This window comes from Grampus griseus, assembly GCF_964374135.1.
Source record: "Grampus griseus genome assembly, chromosome: 8".
Taxonomy (NCBI): Eukaryota; Metazoa; Chordata; class Mammalia; order Artiodactyla; family Delphinidae; genus Grampus; species Grampus griseus.
The window spans coordinates 85,012,065-85,033,162 of NC_139002.1; the positions used below are offsets into that span (position 1 = coordinate 85,012,065).

Genomic DNA, 21,098 nt, shown 5'->3' on the forward strand with positions numbered 1-21,098 from the left:
TGTTTTCTTTTTTTTAGTATAGTTTCTAGCTCTTGTTATCATTGGTGGATTTGTTTTTCGGTTTGGTTGCTCTCTTTTTTCTTTCTTTTTTTTTTACTACTTTTTTTTTCTTTTTTTTTTTTTTTGCGATACACAGGCCTCTCACTGTTGCGGCCTCTCCCGTTGCAGAGCACAGGCTCCGGACGCGCAGGCTCAGCAGCCATGGGTCACGGGCCCAGCTGCTCCGCGGCATGTGGGATCTTCCCGGAGCAGGGCACAAACCCGTGTCCCTTGCATTGGCAGGCAGACTCTCAACCACTGCGCCACCAGGGAAGCCCCTTATTACTTTTTTATTTTTTTAAATTTTTTTATTTTAATAACTTTATTTTATTATTATTTTCTATCTTTCTTTTTTTTCCTCCCTTTTCTTCTGAGCCCTGTGGCTGACAGGGTCTTGGTGCTCCAGCTGGGTGTCACGTCTGAGCCTCTGAGGTGGGAAAGCTGAGTTCAGGACACTGGTCCACCAGAGACCTCCTGGCCCCACATAATATCAATGGCGAAAACTCTCCCAGAGATCTCCATCTCAACGCTAAGACCCAGCTCCACTCAACTACCAGCAAGCTACAGAGAGGCTGCATAAAATCATAATAAGTTCACAGAAACCCCAAAACACACCACCAGATGCGGTCCTGCCAACCAGAAAGACAAGATCCAGCTTCATCTACAAGAACACAGGCGTCAGTACCCTCCACCAGGAAGCCTACACAAGTCACTGAATGAACCATACCCACTGGGGGCAGACACCAAAAACAATGGGAACTACGAACCTGCAGCCTGCGAAATGGAGACCCCACAGTAAGTAAAGCAAAATGAGAAGACAGAGAAACACATGGCAGATGAAGAAGCAAGGTAAACACTCACGAGACCAAACAAATGAAGAGGAAATAGGCAGTCTATGTGAAAAGGAATTCAGAGTAATGATAGTAAAGATGACCCAAAATCTTGGATATAGAATGGAGAAAACACAGGAAAAGTTTAACAAGGACCTAGAAGAACGAAAGAGCAAACAAACAATGATGAACAACACAATAAATGAAATTAAAAATTCTCTAGAAGGAATCAATAGCAGAATAACTGAGGCAGAAGAACAGATAAGTGACCAGCAAGATAAAATAGTGGAAATAACTACCGCAGAGCAAAATAAAGAAAAAAGAATGAAAAGAACTGAGGACAGTCTCAGAGACCTCTGGGACAACATTAAATGCACCAACAATCAAATTATAGGGGTCCCAGAAGAAGAAGAGAAAAAAAAAAAGGGGCTGAGAAAATATTTGAAGAGATTATAGTTGAAAACTTCCCTAATATGGGAAAGGAAATAGTCAATCAAATCCAGGAAGCATAGAGAGTCCCATACAGGATAAATCCAAGGAGAAACAAGCCAAGACACATATTAATCAAACTATCAAAAATTAAATACAAAGAAAAAATATTAAAAGCAGCAAGGGAAAAGCAACAAATAACATACAAGGGAATCCACATAAGGTTAACAGCTGATCTTTCAGCAGAAACTCTGCAAGCCAGAAAGGAGTGGCAGGACATATTTAAAGTGATGAAGGGAAAAACCTACAACCAAGATTACTCTACCCAGCAAGGATCTCATTCAGATTTGAGAAATTAAAGAGAAATTTTGATGAGAGAAATTAAAACTTCTACAGACAAGCAAAAGCTAACAGAATTCCGCACTGCCAAACCAGCTTTACAAAAATGCTAAAGGAACTTCTCTAGGCAGGAAACATAAGAGAAGGAAAAGACCTACAATAAAAAACCCAAAACAATTCAGAAAATGCTAATAGGAACATACATATCAATAATTACCTTAAATGTAAATGGATTAAATGCTCCAACCAAAAGACATAGACTGGCTGAATGGATACAAAAACAAGACCCATATATCTGCTGTCTACAAGAAACCCACTTCAGACCTAGGCACACATACAGACTGAAAATGAGGGGATGGAAAAAGATATTCCTTGGAAATGGAAATCAAAAGAAAGCTGGAGTAGCAATTCTCATCAGAAAAAATGGACTTTAAAATAAAGACTATTACAAGAGACAAAGAAGGACACTACATAATGATCAAGGGACCAATCCAAGAAGAAGATATAACAATTGTAAATATTTACGCACCCAACATAGGAGCACCTCAATACATAAGGCAAATGTTAACAGCCATAAAAGGGGAAATCGACACTAACACAATAATAGTAGGGGACTTTAACACCCCACTTTCACCAATGGACAGATCATTCAAAATGAAAATAAATAAGGAAACACAAGCTTTAAATGATACATTAAACAAGATGGACTTAACTGATATTTATAGGACAGTCCATCCAAAAACAACAGAATACACTTTCTTCTTAAGTGCTCGTGGAATATTCTCCAGGATAGATCACATCTTGGGCCACAAATCAAGCCTTGGTAAATTTAAGAAAATTGAAATCGTACCAAGTATCTTTTCTGATCATAATGCTATAAGACTAGATATGAATTACAGGAAAAAAATCTGTAAAAAATATAAACACACTACTAAATAACCAAGAGATCACTGAAGAAATTAAAGAGGAAATCAAAAAATGCCTAGAAACAAATGACAATGAAAACATGACAACCCAAAACCTATGGGATGCAGAAAAAGCAGTTCTAGGAGGGAAGCTGATAGCAACACAACCCTACCTCAAGAAACAAGAAACATCTCAAATAAACAACCAACCTTACATCTAAAGCAATTAGTCAAAGAAGAACCCAAAAACCCCAAAGTTAGCAGAAGGAAAGAAATCATAAAGATCAGATCAGAAATAAATGAAAAAGAAATGAAGGAAATGATAGCAAAGATCAATATAACTAAAAGCTGGTTCTTTGAGAAGATAAACAAAATTGATAAACCAGTAGCCAGACTCATCAAGAAAAAGAGGGAGAAGACTCAAATCAATAGAATTAGAAACGAAAAAGGGGAAGTAACAACCGACACTGCAAAAATACAAAGGATCATGAGAGATTACTACAAGCAACTATATGCCAGTAAAATGGACAATCTGGAAGAAATGGACAAATTCTTAGAAAAGCACAACCTCCCGAGACTGAACCAGGAAGAAATAGAAAATATAAACAGACCAATCACAAGCACTGAAATTGAGACTGTAATTAAAAATCTTCCAACAAACAAAAGCTCAGGAATAGATGACTTCACAAGTGAATTCTATCAAACATTTAGAGAAGAGCTAACACCTATCCTTCTCAAACTCTTCCAAAATACAGCAGAGGGAGGAACACTCCCAAACTCATTCTATGAGGCCACCATCACCTTGATACCAAAACCAGAAAAAGATGTCACAAAAAAAAGAAAACTACAGGCCAATATCACTGATGAACATAGACGCAAAAATCCTCAACAAAATACTAGCAAACAGAATCCCAAAGCACATTAAAAGGATCATACACCATGATCAAGTGGGGTTTATCCCAGGAATGCAAGGATTCTTCAGTATACGCAAATCAATCAATGTGATAAACCATATTAACAAATTGAAGGAGAAAAACCATATGATCATTTCAATAGATGCAGAAAAAGCTTTCGACAAAATTCAACACCCATTTATGATACAAACGCTCCAGAAAGTAGGCATAGAGGGAACTTACCTCAACATAATAAAGGCCATATATGACAAACCCACAGCCAACAACGTTCTCAATGGTGAAAAACTGAAACCATTTCCTCTAAGATCAGGCACAAGACAAGGTTGTCCACTCTCACCACTATTATTCAACATAGTTTTGGAAGTCTACCCACAGCAATCAGAGAAGAAAAAGAAATAAAAGGAATCCAAATCGGAAAGAAGTAAAGCTGTCACTGTTTGCAAATTACATGATACTATACGTAGAGAATCCTAAAGATGCTACTAGAAAACTACTAGAGCTAATCAATGAATTTGGTAAAGTAGCAGGATACAAAATTAATGCACAGAAATCTCTTGCATTCCTATACACTAATGATGAAAAATCTGAAACAGAAATTAAGGAAACACTCCCATTTGCCACTGCAACAAAAAGAATAAAATACCTAGGAATAAACCTACCTAAGGAGACAAAAGACTTGTATGCAGAAAACTATAAGACACTGATGAAAGAAATTAAAGATGATACAAATAGATGGAGAGATATACCATGTTCTTGGATTGGAAGAATCAACATTGTGAAAATGACTATACTACCCAAAGGAATCTGCAGATTCAGTGCAATCCCTATCAAACTACCAATGGCATTTTTCACAGAACTAGAACCAAAAATTTCATTATTTGTATGGAAATACAAAAGACCCCAAGCAGCCAAAGCAATCTTGAGAAAGAAAAATGGAGCTGGAGGAATCATGCTCCATGACTTCAGACTATCATACAGAGCTACAGTAATCAAGACAGTATGGCACTGGCACAAAACAGAAATATAGATCAATGGAACAGGATAGAAAGCCCAGAGATAAACACACGCACATATGGTCACCTTAACTTTGATAAAGGAGGCAAGAATATACAATGGAGAAAAGACAGCCTCTTCAGTAAGTGGTGCTGGGAAAACTGGACAGCTGCATGTAAAAGAATGAAATTAGAACACTCCCTAACACCATACACAAAAATGAACTTCAAATGGATTAAAGACCTAAATGAAAGGCCAGACACTATAAAACTCTTAGAGGAAAACATAGGCAGAAAACTCTATGCCATAAATCATCCTTTTTGACCCACCTCCAAGAGAAATGGAAATGAAAACAAAAATAAACAGATGAGATTTAATGAAACTTAAAAGCTTTTGCACAGCAAAGGAAAGCATAAACAAGACAAAAAGACAGCCCTCAGAATGGGAGAAAATATTTGCAAATGAAGAAACTAACCAAGGATTAATCTCCAAAATTTACAAGCAGCTCATGCAGCTCAATATCAAAAAAACAAACAACACAATCCAAAAATGGGCAGAAGACCTAAACAGACATTTCTCCAAATAAGATATACAGATTGCCAACAAACACATGAAAGAATGCTCGACATCACTAATGATTAGAGAAATGCAAATCAAAACTACATTGAGGTGTCACCTCACACCAGTCAGAATGGCCATCATCCAAAAATCTACAAACAATAAATGCTGGAGACATTGTGGAGAAAAGGGAACCCTCTTGCACTGTTGGTGGGAATGTAAATTGATACAGCTACTATGGAGAACAGTACGGAGGTTCCTTAAAAAACTAAAAATAGAACTATCATATGACCCAGCAATCCCACTACTGGGCATACACCCTGAGAAAACCGTAATTCAAAAAGAGTCATGTACCAAAATGTTCATTGCAGTTCTGTTTACAATAACCAGGACGTGGAAGTAACCTAAGCTTCCATCGATAGATGAATGGATAAAGAAGATGTGGCACATATATACAATGGAATATTACTCAGCCATAAAAAGAAACAGAATTGAGTTATTTGTAGTGAGGTGGACGGACCTAGAGTCTGTCATACAGAGTTAAGTGAGTCAGAGTTAAGTGAGTCAGTTCTGAAGAACCTAGGGACAGGACAGGAATAAAGACGCAGACGTAGAGAATGGACTTGAGGACACAGGGAGGCAGAAGGGTAAGCAGGGACGAAGTGAGAGAGTGGCACAGACTTATATATACTACCAAATGTAAAATAGATAGCTAGTGGTAAGTAGCCACATAGCACAGGGAAATCAGCTTGGTGCTTTGTGTCCACCTAAAGGGGTGCGATAGGGAGGGTGGTAGGCAGATGCAAGAGGGAGGAGATACGAGGATATATGTATATGTATAGCTGATTCACCTTGTTATACAGCAGAAACTAACAAACCATGGTAAAGCAATTATATTCCAATAAAGATGTTAAAAAATAATAATAACAATGGGGGCTATTCTGCAAAAGGTCATCCAGCAAGTCACTCAGAATTGCATGACAGGTCCCCTCAAATGGGAACTCAACATAGAGGAACTTGCTCCACTGAGGAATGGAAAATAGACTTTACTCAAATTCCCAGAGCCCCAGGAAATTTTAAATCCGTGTTAGTGTTTGTACCTTTTTCGGGATGAGTGAAAGCATATCCCACCTGGACAGAAAAAAATCTCTTAAGTAGTTAAAGCCCTCATTATGGAAATTACTCCCTAATTTGGATCGTCTAACACCCTTCAAAGTGACAATGGACCGGCTGCTGTCTCTAGCATAACCCAACAAGTGTCTAAAGCGTTGTGTATTGATTAGAAACTACATTTATCCTGAGACTACAATCAACAGGAAAAAGTGAGAAAATGAATCATACATTTAAAAAAAGAGCAATGCTAAAGTATGTTGAGACTAACTTCACTTGGGATAAGGCCTTGCCAGTTGCCCTGTAATGGATTAGAGTGGATTCCAGAAGCAAGCTTAAATTAAGTCCCTTTGAAATTTTGTGTGGCAGGCTTTTCCAGGTGTCTACTCAGGCAGAAGAATCCAGTGATGTTTTAAAAGGACCTACTACTGCTAATTATGTCAAAATTATAGCCACTATACCAACCTCTGTTTATAAGTGTGCTTCCAATAGGTCTGCCTATCCACCTGAAGTACCCCTGGACCCTATTCAACCCAAACACCTCATCCTCCTCAAAAGCTGGAAAGAGCAAGGACATGACCATCAGTTGGCTGTGAAGTGGACAGGATGGGGCCATATGAGGTCTTGCTAACCACTCAGTTATGAGTGAAAGCAGCTGGGGTTAAGCCATGGATTCACCACACCCGTGAAGGCAGAGCCCACAACGTCAAAGCACCAAGGAGAGTCTCTAAGCTAGAGGAAACTACAGTAGACAGTGGACTTGTGAGCCTCTGAAGATTTAAGATTTCTGTTCAAATAAAGATAAGTAATAAAAGCAAAAAAATAAATAAATAAAATAAAATAAAGGCTTCATAGTATTCCATCTATTTAGAGTTCTCAATTACTATACAGATTATCAATATGCAAGGATATAATTATGCAAAATTATGGAAACATCTAAAAAAAGCATTTTGCAATTTTAACATGAAGATTCTCCTCTAGCTCATAAAGAACTATGCACTTTGAGAGCACTCAATGAATACCTATTTTGACTGCCTCTACTTTAGGACAATGCAAATATTTTTATATGTCATGATTTCATCTTAATTTATAGGTACATATTATAATAACAGGGCAGTCTCTGAATATTTACAATGGCATGTATTTAATAGATGCTTAGTACTTTAACACTGTAATAAATATTTACAGTATTTATATTAATAACACTGTATTTTAAGATGGACAAATCAAAGTTTAGAGGAGACATGGGAGAGTATACCACAGACTTTATCCTAGTAATAATAAATGACCAAGAGCATTATGTTCTTAAAAAGTATATTATATTAATATATATCAATCATTTCCTGTCCCTACTTATACCCCCATCTAAAAGAAACTGCCAGGTTTTTTCTCAGTTTCCATGTTTTGGAGACATTCCATCCTTCCCTTAGAATTTGGACCAATTGCTCTTTCATTCTGCTACACTGATCAGGTAATCTCTGAAAATTTCCTTTTTTCTTCTGTGATGGGTCTCCTGTTTCCTAGATCCCATGATTTCCTCTTGGTTTACTCCCTTGTCTTGATAAAGCAAACTTTCTACTACTTCTTGATAAAGGAGGCATTTTTTGAGACCCTGCTTGTCTGAAAATATGTTTATTCTACCAATACTCAACAACTTCTTTGGCTAAATACCATACAATTCTGCTTTGGAACCTCTGAAGGCATGGTTCTATTATCTTCTACCTCCAGTGCTGCCAATGAAAAGTCTGAAGTCATTATGTTGCCATTCTCATTTTGGATCCTTCCTATGTGACCTACTTTTTTTTCTCCCACCGAGAGTTTTATAATCTTCTCTTTAAGTGTAGTATGAAATTTCGTAATGATATGCACTGGTGTTAGGCAAAACAAACTCAGATCCTTCAGTTCTGGGTTACTTTCCTGCATTATTTCTTTGGTCACTTGCTCTCCTTCCATCTTCTCTGTTCTCTCTGAAACTCACCAGACCTCTTGAACTGACCCCTCATTTTCTTCCTTTCCTGTTTTTCATCTTCTTGTCTTTTGGTTCTACTTTCTCAGATCATCTCGATATTATCTTCCAACTTTTCCATTGTACTTTTTCATGTCTACTAATACATTTATTTTAAGGGTTCTCTTTTATTCTAGGAATGTTTCTTTTTTTAGACTCAATTACTGTTTTGTGGATTAATAAATATATTTCTCTTAACTGAGTATATTTTCTTAGCTTCTCCAAGTTTTTTTTCATTACCCTGTTTGTTTTGTTTGTTTTTCACACTGGAGACTTTCTTCAAATATCCAGTGATCCTTAACTGCTTGTTCATATTTAACAATGAAATATTAAAAAGCTGGCTGAAAGCTTTGTCAACTACAAAATTTTGTCACTATAATGGTGGGCTTCACTGTGCACTGATCTGGCTGAGTTGTTTCATCGGGAGAGCTTAACTGCAGCAGCTATAGTCTCTTCTCTTGAGCAGGTTAGTTGCCCCATAATGGAATCTTCCATTCTGCTGCCTGGATGTTACAAGGCTAACTGTCCTCTTAAGGACTGGGCTGGGAGGTTTCAGAATTCAGTATTTAGACTTCCCAAACTATTTTCAATACAATACTCTTAGTACTGTGCTGGTAAATAGGGTCTCAAAAAAAAAAAAAAAAGCCTGATTTGCAGCACTTGCCAATTTCATTAGTGTTAAAAACCCCACCATTGTCAACTCAAGCTACCACTCATTTGAACCAACTTACAAAATGACAACAGCTCTAACAACTAGCTCTCCCTGGTACCAGTTGCCTCTAGCACACTACTGAATCTCCCAAACCTCAGTTGCTCCTCAAACTCTCCAAAGTAATTCTCCAATCTTCTGCCAAACAGAAGACAGGGAGTGCCTATTTGTGCAGGGTAGGGGAAAGAATCTGGATATGCAACAGCTTCCTATATAGACCTTCTAGTTTTTGGCTTCAGTTGTGCACCTTACTTCTAGAGGCACATGATGCTTGCAATTCCCGATTATTTCTGTATCTTCAACTTGGGTTTCTACTTTCTCTCATTTGCTAAGTAAATTGCTAATTTTCCATATGGTTCCCACTTTTAAAACTTAATTTTTATCGTTTCTTCTCCCTATTTCCTCATTCTTGTGGATTTATTAATGTCATTTATTGCAGTTTCAGAAGGAAATAGAAGGGAATGTATAGGTTCAATCTGATATATTTAACCAGAAGCCCTGACCTAGCAATATTTGAACTTGCAAAGAGTCTGAATTTACTCATTGTTAATCATTCATTAATTTAATAAGATTTAATGAGCTCCTACTACGTGGCAGATACTCTTTTGGGCTCTTATTAGTGAAAATGTTACTCTTTTTATGGAATTTACAGTCTACCAGGAAGTTATTTGCTATTATTTGCATCTGGATTAATAAGTCTGAAAACCCTCTTTGAAAAAATGTATATTGTGGAAAATCAAAATAAACCACCTGTTAAGGCTTTAATATACCAAAAACTAAGTAAATTATTCTGGTTAATACTATGTTAACACTATGACTATAGGAGCAAACTAACTAAATAAATTATTCTTCCTAACACTATGATAATAGCAGCATAACTATACTTTTATCTGGACTAAACTATGATTAAATCATAGTAGAAAATATTCTCTATCATGAGAATTTAGGTCTCTATGCTCCAAATTGTACTTAAAAAAAAAGTAAGACAGATGATAGCATGACTGCAGAGCACTGAAAAACAGTAGGCCATTATGAAGAGTAATGATCCCTTTTAGTACAGGTGGAATTAGAATGCTCCTCGGGAAAACACTTGAGATATCTATGCAGCATAATCCTCAGCAACAGTTAAACATTAATATTTTGTTATACTATATATCAGTGGTTCTCCAACACCAGTCTGTAAACAAGTACTGATCCATGACAAAAATCTCACTAGTCCATGGCAAAAAATGTCAATATAAAATCATCAAGTGTGTTCTCTTGTAAAGGACTGTCCTTTATCTGATATTACATCCTTAATATACTTTTGGTGTTAAAAAGTTATCTTTTATAAAATGAAAGTGATGATAGATGGTATTGTTTATTTTTTAATGCCCTTATCTGTTAAAAAGAGGACAATTCTAACCTGTTCTTGCCAATACTTCGTTTGAAATTTTACTATATGAAATCTAGTTTCTCCATGTACTGTCAAGGCTCAGGCAATAATGGGGCTGGTAAAAGAGAGAGGCATTTGGATTATCTAAAATACTGGCAGTTATAGTTAAAAGATCCTGGAACCACAGTTACCTTCATCACTAACTCAAAGAAACACATGACTACATATATTTATGACTACTGTAGGCCCTGTAGAATTCAACAATACATAAACATTGGATTTAGAGCCGATGAAGGGCAATTTGAAAGTTGCAGTCTTTGTATAACTGATGTAACAAGAATGGCAGTTCTCACAGATCTAGGAAAAAATATCTTAACAATGTAATGTTGTAGAAATAGTGCTGAAGTAGAATCAAGACAAAGATTTAATTCTGGTTTTGCCACTAATTATAGGGCCTTGAAGTACACTGCTTACATTTAGTGGATCTCTATTTCATCACAAAATGAAATGGTTGGACTGGCTAATCTCTAACATTTTGATCATCCTAAAAATCTACGCATCAACTCCTTTAAATGGATTGAAAGTTATCAGACAATCCTGATAACTGTTACTCATCAACAATTTGGATAAATTATATCATATGTTTCTTGAGAGAAGGTTCAACACCTTAGAGAAACAGTCCCAGTTATGCATCTATAGGGTGGGTAGAAGAGGTGAGGGGGGGAGATACTTGCTGATAACTGGACTTTAAGAGAAATTTTTTTAAACTAATCTTTTATTGGAGTAGATGAAAGCGTTAAAAGAAGGGAGAGATTTGGCTCTAGTATACGTTTTCCCTCTCCCTAGTACTGGGGGCAGGCAAAAGAAAAGAGGAAGGCAAACCTCTCTTTACATGACTAGTCATAGAACATCAATGGTAAGAAGATAAGTGTTTCATTGTTCAGGTTAAGTTTGGTTTCATTCAATGATGATGGACTCAGCATAATTTCTGGGGCCAGGTGCCAGAAATTAAAGACACTTAGATACAAAACTTTTTCTTTTCTTTGTGGTTCCTCCCTCCTTCTCTCTTTCTCTCTCTCCCCCTCTCTTTTTTCCTTCCTTTCCACCTACCATGGTGTTTTTTATTTTCTACTTAATGCTATGGTCCCCTGGGATATTCACAGGCCAAAGGCAGACCCTCACAGATGCCTAAGGGCCTCACCACACGACTCAGCACTGGGTTCTACCTCCTGCAAGCTGCTAGACCTATGTATTATGTCCTGGCTGAAGTTGGTGAAGTCAGTCTCTCCATCCCATGGTTCCTCTGCCTCAACCTATGGTAGGTGGGTAACCTCTAAAGGACTGCAACTGCCAGGCAGGGATGCAACTCAGTACCTGGACTGGTGACTCACTCCCTGCCAAGGCACCTACCTAATGTGCCAGGGCACTGCCAACCTGGGACAGAGGATGCTTCAGGGCACATGTACTCAGCTCAGACCCTCCCTGCTACATCTAGGCCTCCACCTGTGTTAAAGGGCAACAAGAGAACACAAGCCTCTACCCACCAACGTGACCCAGTCGACTCACAGCAGTGGCAAGACAGGAGCAGGGAGGCTAAGGCTGTGCCGGGCTGAGGGCACCAAAGGGTAGAAGAGCCAGAAGTCAAGAATGGTTCCTTGTAGGCAGTAGGGGGCAGGAGAACGCTGGAGCTGAGGCTTCAAGCCCCCGTGCATGCTCCATTTTCTCATCAGACTTAATTTACAAAACATATATTCAAATATAAAAATTAAAAAAGGGGCTTCCCTGGTGGCGCAGTGGTTAAGAATCTGCCTGCTGATGCAGGGGACATGGGTTTGAGCCTGGGTCCAGGAAGATCCCACATGCTGTGGAGCAACTAAGCCTGTGGGCCACAACTACTGAGCCTGCGCTCTAGAGCCCACGAGCCACAACTACTGTAGCCCATGCCTAGAGCCCGTGCTCTGCAACAAGAGAAGCCACCACAATGAGAAGCCGGTGCACCGCAATGAAGAGTAGCCCCTGCTCGCCGCAACTAGAGAAAGCCTACGCATAGCAACGAAGACCCAACGCAGCCAAAAATAAATTAAATAAATAAATAAAATTTTTAAAAAATGTTAAGACGGGGCTTCCCTGGTGGCGCAGTGGTTGAGAATCTGCCTGCCAATGCTGGGGACATGGGTTCGAGCCCTAGTCTGGGAAGATCCCACATGCCACGGAGCAACTAGGCCTGTGAGCCGCAACTAGTGAGCCTGCGCGTCTGGAGCTTGTGCTCCGCAACAAGAGAGGCCGCGACAGTGACAGGCCCGCGCACCGCGATGAAGAGTGGCCCCTGCTCGCCGCAACTAGAGAAAGCCCTCGCACAGAAATGAAGACCCAACACAGCCAAAAATAAATTAATTAATTTTAAAAAAATGTTAAGATAGTGACCACAGAATATTAAACCTGAACTCAAGGCTCCTCTGGGCTTTATGCAACTGTACTGGTTACATTCCCATGAAGCTGACCCAGGCCTCTGCTGAGAGTGGTCTTTTTGTGGAAGGTGAATGTACTTTTCCTGGGAAATGCTCAGCTCCACCCTTCATTACCAAGAATCCCTTCAGAGGCGCACAAATATTTTCCACTGGCCACCCCAGTGGAACATGTCCCCAACGCCTTCTCTTGAGTTGAACATCCCATCACTTGGCAGTTCCTGCTCTTCCACTAACCTCCACATGCCTTCACATAGAGCCAAGGAACCACCATATTCTCAATTCTGCATGCTTCCAGGGCCATACAGCATTAGAACAAGCATAATAACACTTCAAGCTCCACTAGAACAGATTACTCCAAAAACTTTCCTCCTTGAAATTTCTAGACTAGCACTGGGCATCAGTCTACATGTTCTTGGTGTACACTTCAAAACTTCAAGAAACATATGCCAAGTTCTCCCACGTGAACTTATCACATTTTACTGGCAACACCACAGTGGACCTTCAGGTTTCGACAACATCTCAAACATCCATCTAAAAAACAAGATGGCAGTTTCCCCTTTTCGTACCCCAATTTTTACACGATTTTCCTGTAGACTCTCTCACTTAGATTCATGAGGGGAAATGCATCTCTCTCTATTAGGGATGTAAGAGAAAAATCTCTCTTAATGAACCTGCACTCCCAAAACATCAGTGGCCATAACTTCTCCTCCACAATCATTTTCGTATATATACTGGGAAGAGGATGATGGGGTGATTGCTATGGTAATAGGGCCAGTTCTATCATGTTCCTGTGAACAGGGAGCTTCCACCCACCCCCGCCCCGCTCCATTTCTGTGAGGTCACAGATTCCTCTCCTAGAATGTGGTGACACTTGTCACCTTTTATTTTCAGTTTTGGATCTTGGCCACAATTCTAAGACACAGAAAAAAAAAACACAAACCCATCCAATCTGCTACAAATCAGTTACTTGATAAAACTGAACATTTAACTAGCAACTTAAATGTTAAAATAAAACATGCTCATAAATTTTACCTCAAAAAGCAAACAAAAGATCTGTCAAGTACTGAACTCTATTTAATGATGCTCATGATGTTATATGTTAAGGGTGAAGTGTACAGATGACTGCAATTTACTTTGAAATGCATATTATAAAAAAGGGGTGGAGAAACATATGATAAAGCAAATAGGTAAAATATTAATTGTAGAATCTAGGCGGTAGGTGTATGATTGTTTATGATACAATTCTCTCAACTTTCCTGTATGTTCAAAAATTTTCATTAAAAATGCTGGGGAAAAATAAATAAAATAAAATAAATGCTCATTATTTTGGACATTGATAACAAGCTGATGAAGGAGACCAATATTTTACCCTTAAAATTCAAAATGATCTCAGATAAAGTTGGACAGACAAATGCAACTAAACAGGTAAAACTCATTAGATGAAAATATACTTATATATATATATATATAATCAGGATATGTATATATATCCTGATTATTTTCTTTTAGCACCTTCAATTCTTCTTCCATTTTAGTATTAGCTTGAGTCTGTTGCTGAAGTAACTGCTGCAATTGTTGGAAAGAAATGATGATGCCCTATAAAAAAGTATAAATATGACATATTAATTGATAAAGTTTTAAGGCAGTAGGTATGTTTCTAAACTCATTCTTAAAAATATATTTTCTAGTTTCTTAACTTATTATCTTTACAGTTTAATTTCAATGCCATAATAAACAATATACTGAAATTAACTAATGGCATATTTTATTAATTTAATATTTAACATAATTTGTATTACATGATTTCTTACAAAGTATTATTTCTAAGAGTTCCTCAAATAATTAACAAAGTTTTTGAAATGGACCACAAATTCTGTGACACTACTGAAAAATGTAAAGAATTCAAAACTAAAACGTTTGTTGGTTTTCTCCCCAAATGGTAAATATTATCACTACTAAGATATATCACTGCTGGTGGGCTAGGATGGCATGGCATGCATTCAGAATCAAACAGAGGAAAAGCAGAAGAGAAAAAAAAGAAACAAGAGAAATTTTCTTTCACATATGTTTTTTTAGAATAGAATAAGTATAAATATCAAATAAATGCAAATGAGAGTAAAATGTCCTGTAAATGCATGCTCTAAGCATACATACATTTCAATAATTATCTGCCAGTGGTCCAAACTAAGGAAAAAAACTAATTTATTTTTATTCTTTTTATTTTATTTATTTATAAAATATTTTAATGTAATCTTTTTTCCAGCTTTATTGAGATATAATTGCCATATAACATGTAAGCTTATGGTGTACAACGTGATGATCTGATACACATATTTATTGTGATATGATTAACACAATAAGGTTAAGATCTCTATCACCACACATAATCACCAAGTTTTTTGTATGTGGTGAGAACATTTAAGACTCTCTGTATAAAATAAATAAGCTACAAGGATATATTGTACAGCACAGGGAATATAGTCAATATTTTATAACTTTAAATGGAGTATAATCTATAACAATTTTGAATCACTATGTTGTACACTTGAAACTAATATAAAATTGTAAATCGACTACCCCTCAACTAACTAAATAAATACTTTTAAAATAATATGTCTTCGGAGTCTCATAAAAAAAATCTACTCTCGTAGCAACTCTCAAATATATGATACAGTATTGTTAACTAAAGTCATCATGCTATACATTCCATCCCCAGAACTAACTCATCTTGCAACTGGAAGTTTGTATCTTTTGATGAACATCTCTCCATTTCTCCTCTGATTTATTTTTTAATGGGAGTATAGGTGAGACCTGGTTAAAAGAGGTACACATGTATCCATTCAATACACACCAACTGGGTGCTTACTATGTGCTAGGAATTGACCTAAGCATCATTCCATTTGTTACTTAACTTAGTTTATTTCCCACATTGTATTTGGTTTTTAAAATATTTACTGGCTTCCAAATTATCTTATGATTGCTTGCCTGTTTTTCTTCTTGAATATGGGTAATCTCTTCATTAATCTTCTTATTTAATTCCAATTCCTAAAAAATGTGAATAATTTTAAAGTTATGATACAAAATTCAGCAAATTGTACATTCAATTCAGTGCTTAACAAATTTGGGAGTGTGATGACCTATTATTACTCCAGAGAACCAATGTTTGATTACTGTTGAAGCAGTGACTCTAGTGAACTGAAGATGGTGTTAGATACCCAGTACAGGCTGGTGCAAACTTATAAACATTAATGTTAGAAACTACAGAATTTCTCATCTCCAAAAGCTTTCCTGAGGATACCATTATACCAGAAGATTACCTGATACCATATTAAAGTGAAAATAAAGTGGTTATAGCTAAATTTTATTATCTTAAAGTTTTGTTGATAATGCCAAAAATTATCTAGCAGTTTTTAAAAAATTTGTAAAATCTTTTTTACTATGTATATTAACTCTACAAAGAAGGAACGTTTTTGTATTATAATCCTCTTATTGTTTATATATCTCATAAATTTTACAAAAATGTTCATTTTATAAACATGAATATATTTAATTAAATACCATTTTGAGTCTTTCTTGAAGTTCTTGAAATTTTTGTTCTTTAATTGTTAAATTGATGTTTTCTTCTCCCATCTTATGTTGTTGACATGTGACCTTGGTCTTTATCAAGTCTGAGGTTACTTTTTTAAGTTCCTTAACATAAGAAACATCAAACAGAGAATTCAGTACACATGTTTCATCAAAGCAAGGCACTTTTCTGACAGTTTTAAAGTTCATTTTAAACCTATCACTATAATTTACTATATTTCATATATTAAGATACTACTACTTGCCCATCAAGGTCCTTTTTCCCTAGTTTCCTTGCAAGATAATTAGCCAATGCTATTTGTAGTTATGGAATAGGCAAACGCAATGACACAAAGATAGAATGCATGATCTTTGTTCTTAAAAAGAATACACTAACTAAATGAACTAACCAACCAGAAGCAGGCTGTTTTCACTGATGACTTATTCAACAAAAATCCTTTAAGATAAAAACATGATATAAAAGATTATCAATTCCCAAGTTATTAGCAGCTAATAAGAAAAATTTATGTAAGAAATAATTACAACGTGATGAGTGCTATAATACAGGAAGGAATGTATAGAAGTATGAAGAATGAAACAGTTTGGTTGAGGGCATCAAGGAGGCATTACACAGGAAAGTGGTATTTGAACTGAGTCTCTGAAGATAAATTTTTGAAGAGGACAAAAAAATGAGTAGATATTCCAGGCAAAAAGATTCAGAAAGTACAGAAACATGAAAGAGCATATTTTTCAGGGAAACAGAACTAATATGATATGGTTGGAGCTAATATGTTATGGGTAAGGGGGAGGAGTAGAGTACTGGTAGTTGTGACTAGAAATTCGGCAAAATTCAAATATTGAAAGATTTGTAGGCCAAGCTAAAGAGTTTTAATTTTATCCTATAGACAATGAGGAATTAACCACTGAAGGATTTTGAATAAGAGAATGACATAACAAGATTTGCATTTTAGAAAAATAACTCTGGCATCATTGTAGAGGACAGACTTGAAGGGGATACAAAAGAAGTCTTCACTGTGAAGTTATATATCCACTGAGTTTAACAGATACATCCAAACACATTTAAATCCCGAAACACCAACTTCTGAATGGTGTGTACTTTATTGTACTGCTGTTCTGTGTATATTAAATACTGATTTTCACATTCTTGATTAAACAGCACCTGAACCCCCTTTGAATTTTTAAACAGCACCTGAACCCCCTTTGAATTTTGAAGGCCCACTAGAGAAGCCGGAAATGCCAAATACTACTTTTATAAGCATGACACCAGGCTCTGATAATCAGAAGCACTTGTCTTGGATATTGGATCAGGAACTAGTAACATAAGAACAAGAACTGTTGTAAATCTTTCTGTTGGTAGATAGCAGGGGCTGTGCTAGTTACTTCAACCTTCCATGGATAACAGTGATACTGCTGTAGCAGTAGCAGTATCTACTATGGTCAACAGTGATGGTACAAGCTGCAGTGTACAACAACTTAGTAGTGGAAGTTGGTTATATACCTTCTCTTGTTTCTGACAATTTTCCAAGTCTGAGATGACCAACATCCAAATTCCTTTGCTAAAAAAAATCATCTTACAATTAAGAATCTTGATTAATATACTTCAATTTTTAAAAGGTTGTATTTAAGTACCGAAGTTGGTTAATTAGTGTGGTGAGATTACAGGAAATTTTTATTTTCTTCATTTTGCTGTTAGGTGTTTTCTCTTTTTTTCTACAATAAACACATATTTCTCATGTATCAGTTTTTAAATAGTATGTAAAGCTATGGAAACAGGTGCAGTCATTTAGTTACTAGTTAGAGGAAAGATGATGACAAATGACTGAGTCTTAAAGAACTCCAAGATTCATGGATTAAAGAAGCTGTTAATACAGAAGGCTGAGAAATACAGTCAACTGAGGCAGGAAGAAAACCAAGAGAATGTGGTATCAAGGAAGCTGAAAAAGGAACAGCAGAAAACAGGGCTGTCAATACCTCCACAGTTCTACATGTTATAACCTCAGCCACCTAGAGGGAAACTTGCCTGATTGATTACCTTTTACCCCCTAGTCCAAAATCCAGGAGAATGGATTCATTGGTCTTAGTTCACATATTCCCTTTAGATATGTGCACTACATAAAATGACTGCTAAAGTAACCGCGTGGGTTAAGAGATACGGCTTTATTTTCAGAAAAGCAGGCAGACAAAATAATGTACAAAGAGAACAATCAGCATGTGCTGAATAATGAAAGAAGTTTTAATGAAGGAGGTAGGCCTTGAAGAATGAGTAGTATACTGGATATCCTTCATTTGTCGCTCCTGATTCACCCTCTACTTTCTCTGTGGCCTGTGTGGCATCTGTGGATACAGCAAACAAGCTCCCTTCTCTCCGGCTTGTGGGGTTCAACCTCTGGGAGGCATCAGTAAATCAGTATGCTGGGAAGATAGAGAGATGGAGGTGTTTCCCCAGCTCCCTCCCTACATGACAACAAACTGGCAATAGCTCTGTACCTTTACCAAAGGTCACAGCTTCTGAACTGTAGCTTTCTTCTACAGCTTTACCTATAGCTCCCTCCAGGTTCCAATATCTGCTTCCTTCCCTTGCCACCATCAGGTCTAGCTTCTATCCCTTGCTGGTTTCCCTTAACTCTGCCTACAACTCTGTAAATAGCTCTTTCATCAAACTTTTCTCAATTTCCCATACCAATGTACCATCTGTTTCCTGCCTCAATCCTGTTTAATACAAGTAAGCTGAGAGAAGGCATTTCAAGTTGGGGCAGGGAATATGGAGGAGAGAAAAGGTAAAAAGATAGGGAAAATTAAGAATTATGATAATGGCAACAAAGATTTTGGATTAAACAGAATGGAAGATGCTTATTAGGAAGTAGTAGGAAACAATGTTGAAGATGTAAAATGGGACCAGACCATGGAAGTTCTGGAAAGCCAATTTTAAAAGTTTGGGACTAAATCAACATGTTGTACACCTTAAGCTTAAACAGTGTTATATGTCAATTATATCTCAATAAAGCTGGAAAAAAAAGTTTTGGACTTGATTTGGTAGACAAAGGAGAACTATTCAATTTATCATTTCTTCTACATATGCTAAGTATCTAGCATGTGTCAGGCACGTAGAAGCAAGAATATTAAACTAGTAACTTAGTAAAGTTAGTCTAGCAAAAAGAGTGAATCAAAACTGGAGAATAGGGCTTCCCTGGTGGCGCAGTGGTTGAGAGTCCGCCTGCCAATGCAGGGAACACGGGTTCGTGCCCCGGTCCGGGAGGATCCCACATGCCGCGGAGCGGCTGGGCCCGTGAGCCATGGCCGCTGAGCCTGCGCGTCCGGAGCCTGTGCTCCGCAACGGGAGAGGCCACAACAGTGAGAGGCCCGCATACCACCCCCCGCCCAAAAAAAAAAAAAAAAAAAAAACCCACAACTGGAGAATAGAACCCTGGCTACGAGGCTATTTTATTAATCCAGGCATGAGATGATGAATGTCTATACCACTGAGAAATGGATAATGAAAAATATGAGACATTCTAAAGGAAGATATAATTGAATAGACAAAGGAAATGAAGGAAAAAAGATGATTTCAAAGCGTTTAGATGAAGCTAGAAGAAATAAGAGACCATGAAATGTTAAACAGAAATGCATGAAAATGGAAAGGAAACGAAAAATCTACTTTACTGATGAAATAGATGAAAAATCTATTAAAGACAAGAAATAAGAGAGGGACAATATTCTGAGATTCACTCTTAAGAAAGTCAAAAAGCACAAATCACAAAGCCTAAGCCATAGGCTGTTACTGTTCTAAAAAAAATCATTCATTTATTATTTTTCAAATTATAAAAGGTTACATATGATGAATTCCCTCAAATGAAGTTTCAAGGTATCAGTGATGGTTCACCTTCATAGGCAGCAAGATGGTTTCCTTTGAAAGGAGAGTTGCATGATTTTTTTTTTTTTTTTTTTTTGGCAGCAGGAGGAGGAAGCATGGGGAGAATAAAGAATCAATCCAATGGGTGACCCTGAAGTTACAGTAAGTCATAAAAGGCGATGACCTGCAGGCAGTTGAAAATACAGAACTGGAGATTAAAAGAAATGCGAGGCTAGAAATATAGATATGAAGTCATCTATATGAAGTGAATGATGGAATTAAGGAGGATGAGCTAATTGAAAAAAAGAATATGAAGAAAAGAAAGAGACATTATGATACAGCTTTGGAGGAATCGGAAAAAAAAAGATAATCTGGGAACCGGAGGAATTTATTTGTACCCAAAGACCCTTAAAAATTGAACTATCATACAGATGTTCAAAATTAATACATTTTATATTTTAAACATCATTTTGTACAAAATACAATATTCTGTAATGAAAAGCATGAATTGTCAGTATAAGTTAGGATGCTTTGGTTATAACTATCAGAAAACCATAATTAAACCATTAAATAATAATGAAATATATTCTGCAGCAAGAGGTAATTTAGGTATTCCACAGCAACTGTCTCTTCCTGGAACTCTTACTAAAGAGTAAGAGAATTTTTCTTTGAACCACCTCCTGCTAGCCAGAATTAGATCACATGCTCATTCCTGAACCAAATACTGGCATAAGGAATGGAGATGATATTAATTGGCTTAGAGACCGACTGATCATATGAGGTGCACTAGATGTTGAGGAATTATCACAATAACCACTACATGAACAATTTCAACTAACATTATAAAGTTTATAGGTTGTTTAGAATATTACTGACTACAAACAGTACACAGTACAAAGTGAGGATAAATGGAGACTTTTTTACAAGATGCTTGACTCTGAATAACTCAACTAACTGTTGGATCCAGTTAACGGTTTTTAAATTGTGCT

General features: G+C 36.9%; 1 protein-coding gene across 1 annotated transcript in view; it reads right to left on the bottom strand.

Annotated features, from left to right (window-relative positions):
* Positions 1–21,098, bottom strand: part of CCDC73 (coiled-coil domain containing 73) — a 105,907-nt gene that overhangs the window by 25,858 nt on the left and 58,951 nt on the right. The window contains exons 10-12 of the mRNA XM_082660580.1: positions 16,233–16,364; positions 15,660–15,719; positions 14,166–14,270 (exon numbers count right to left, since the gene is read on the bottom strand). Coding sequence (XP_082516706.1) covers positions 14,166–14,270; positions 15,660–15,719; positions 16,233–16,364 — 297 coding nt within the window. The remainder of the gene's footprint in view (positions 1–14,165; positions 14,271–15,659; positions 15,720–16,232; positions 16,365–21,098) is intronic.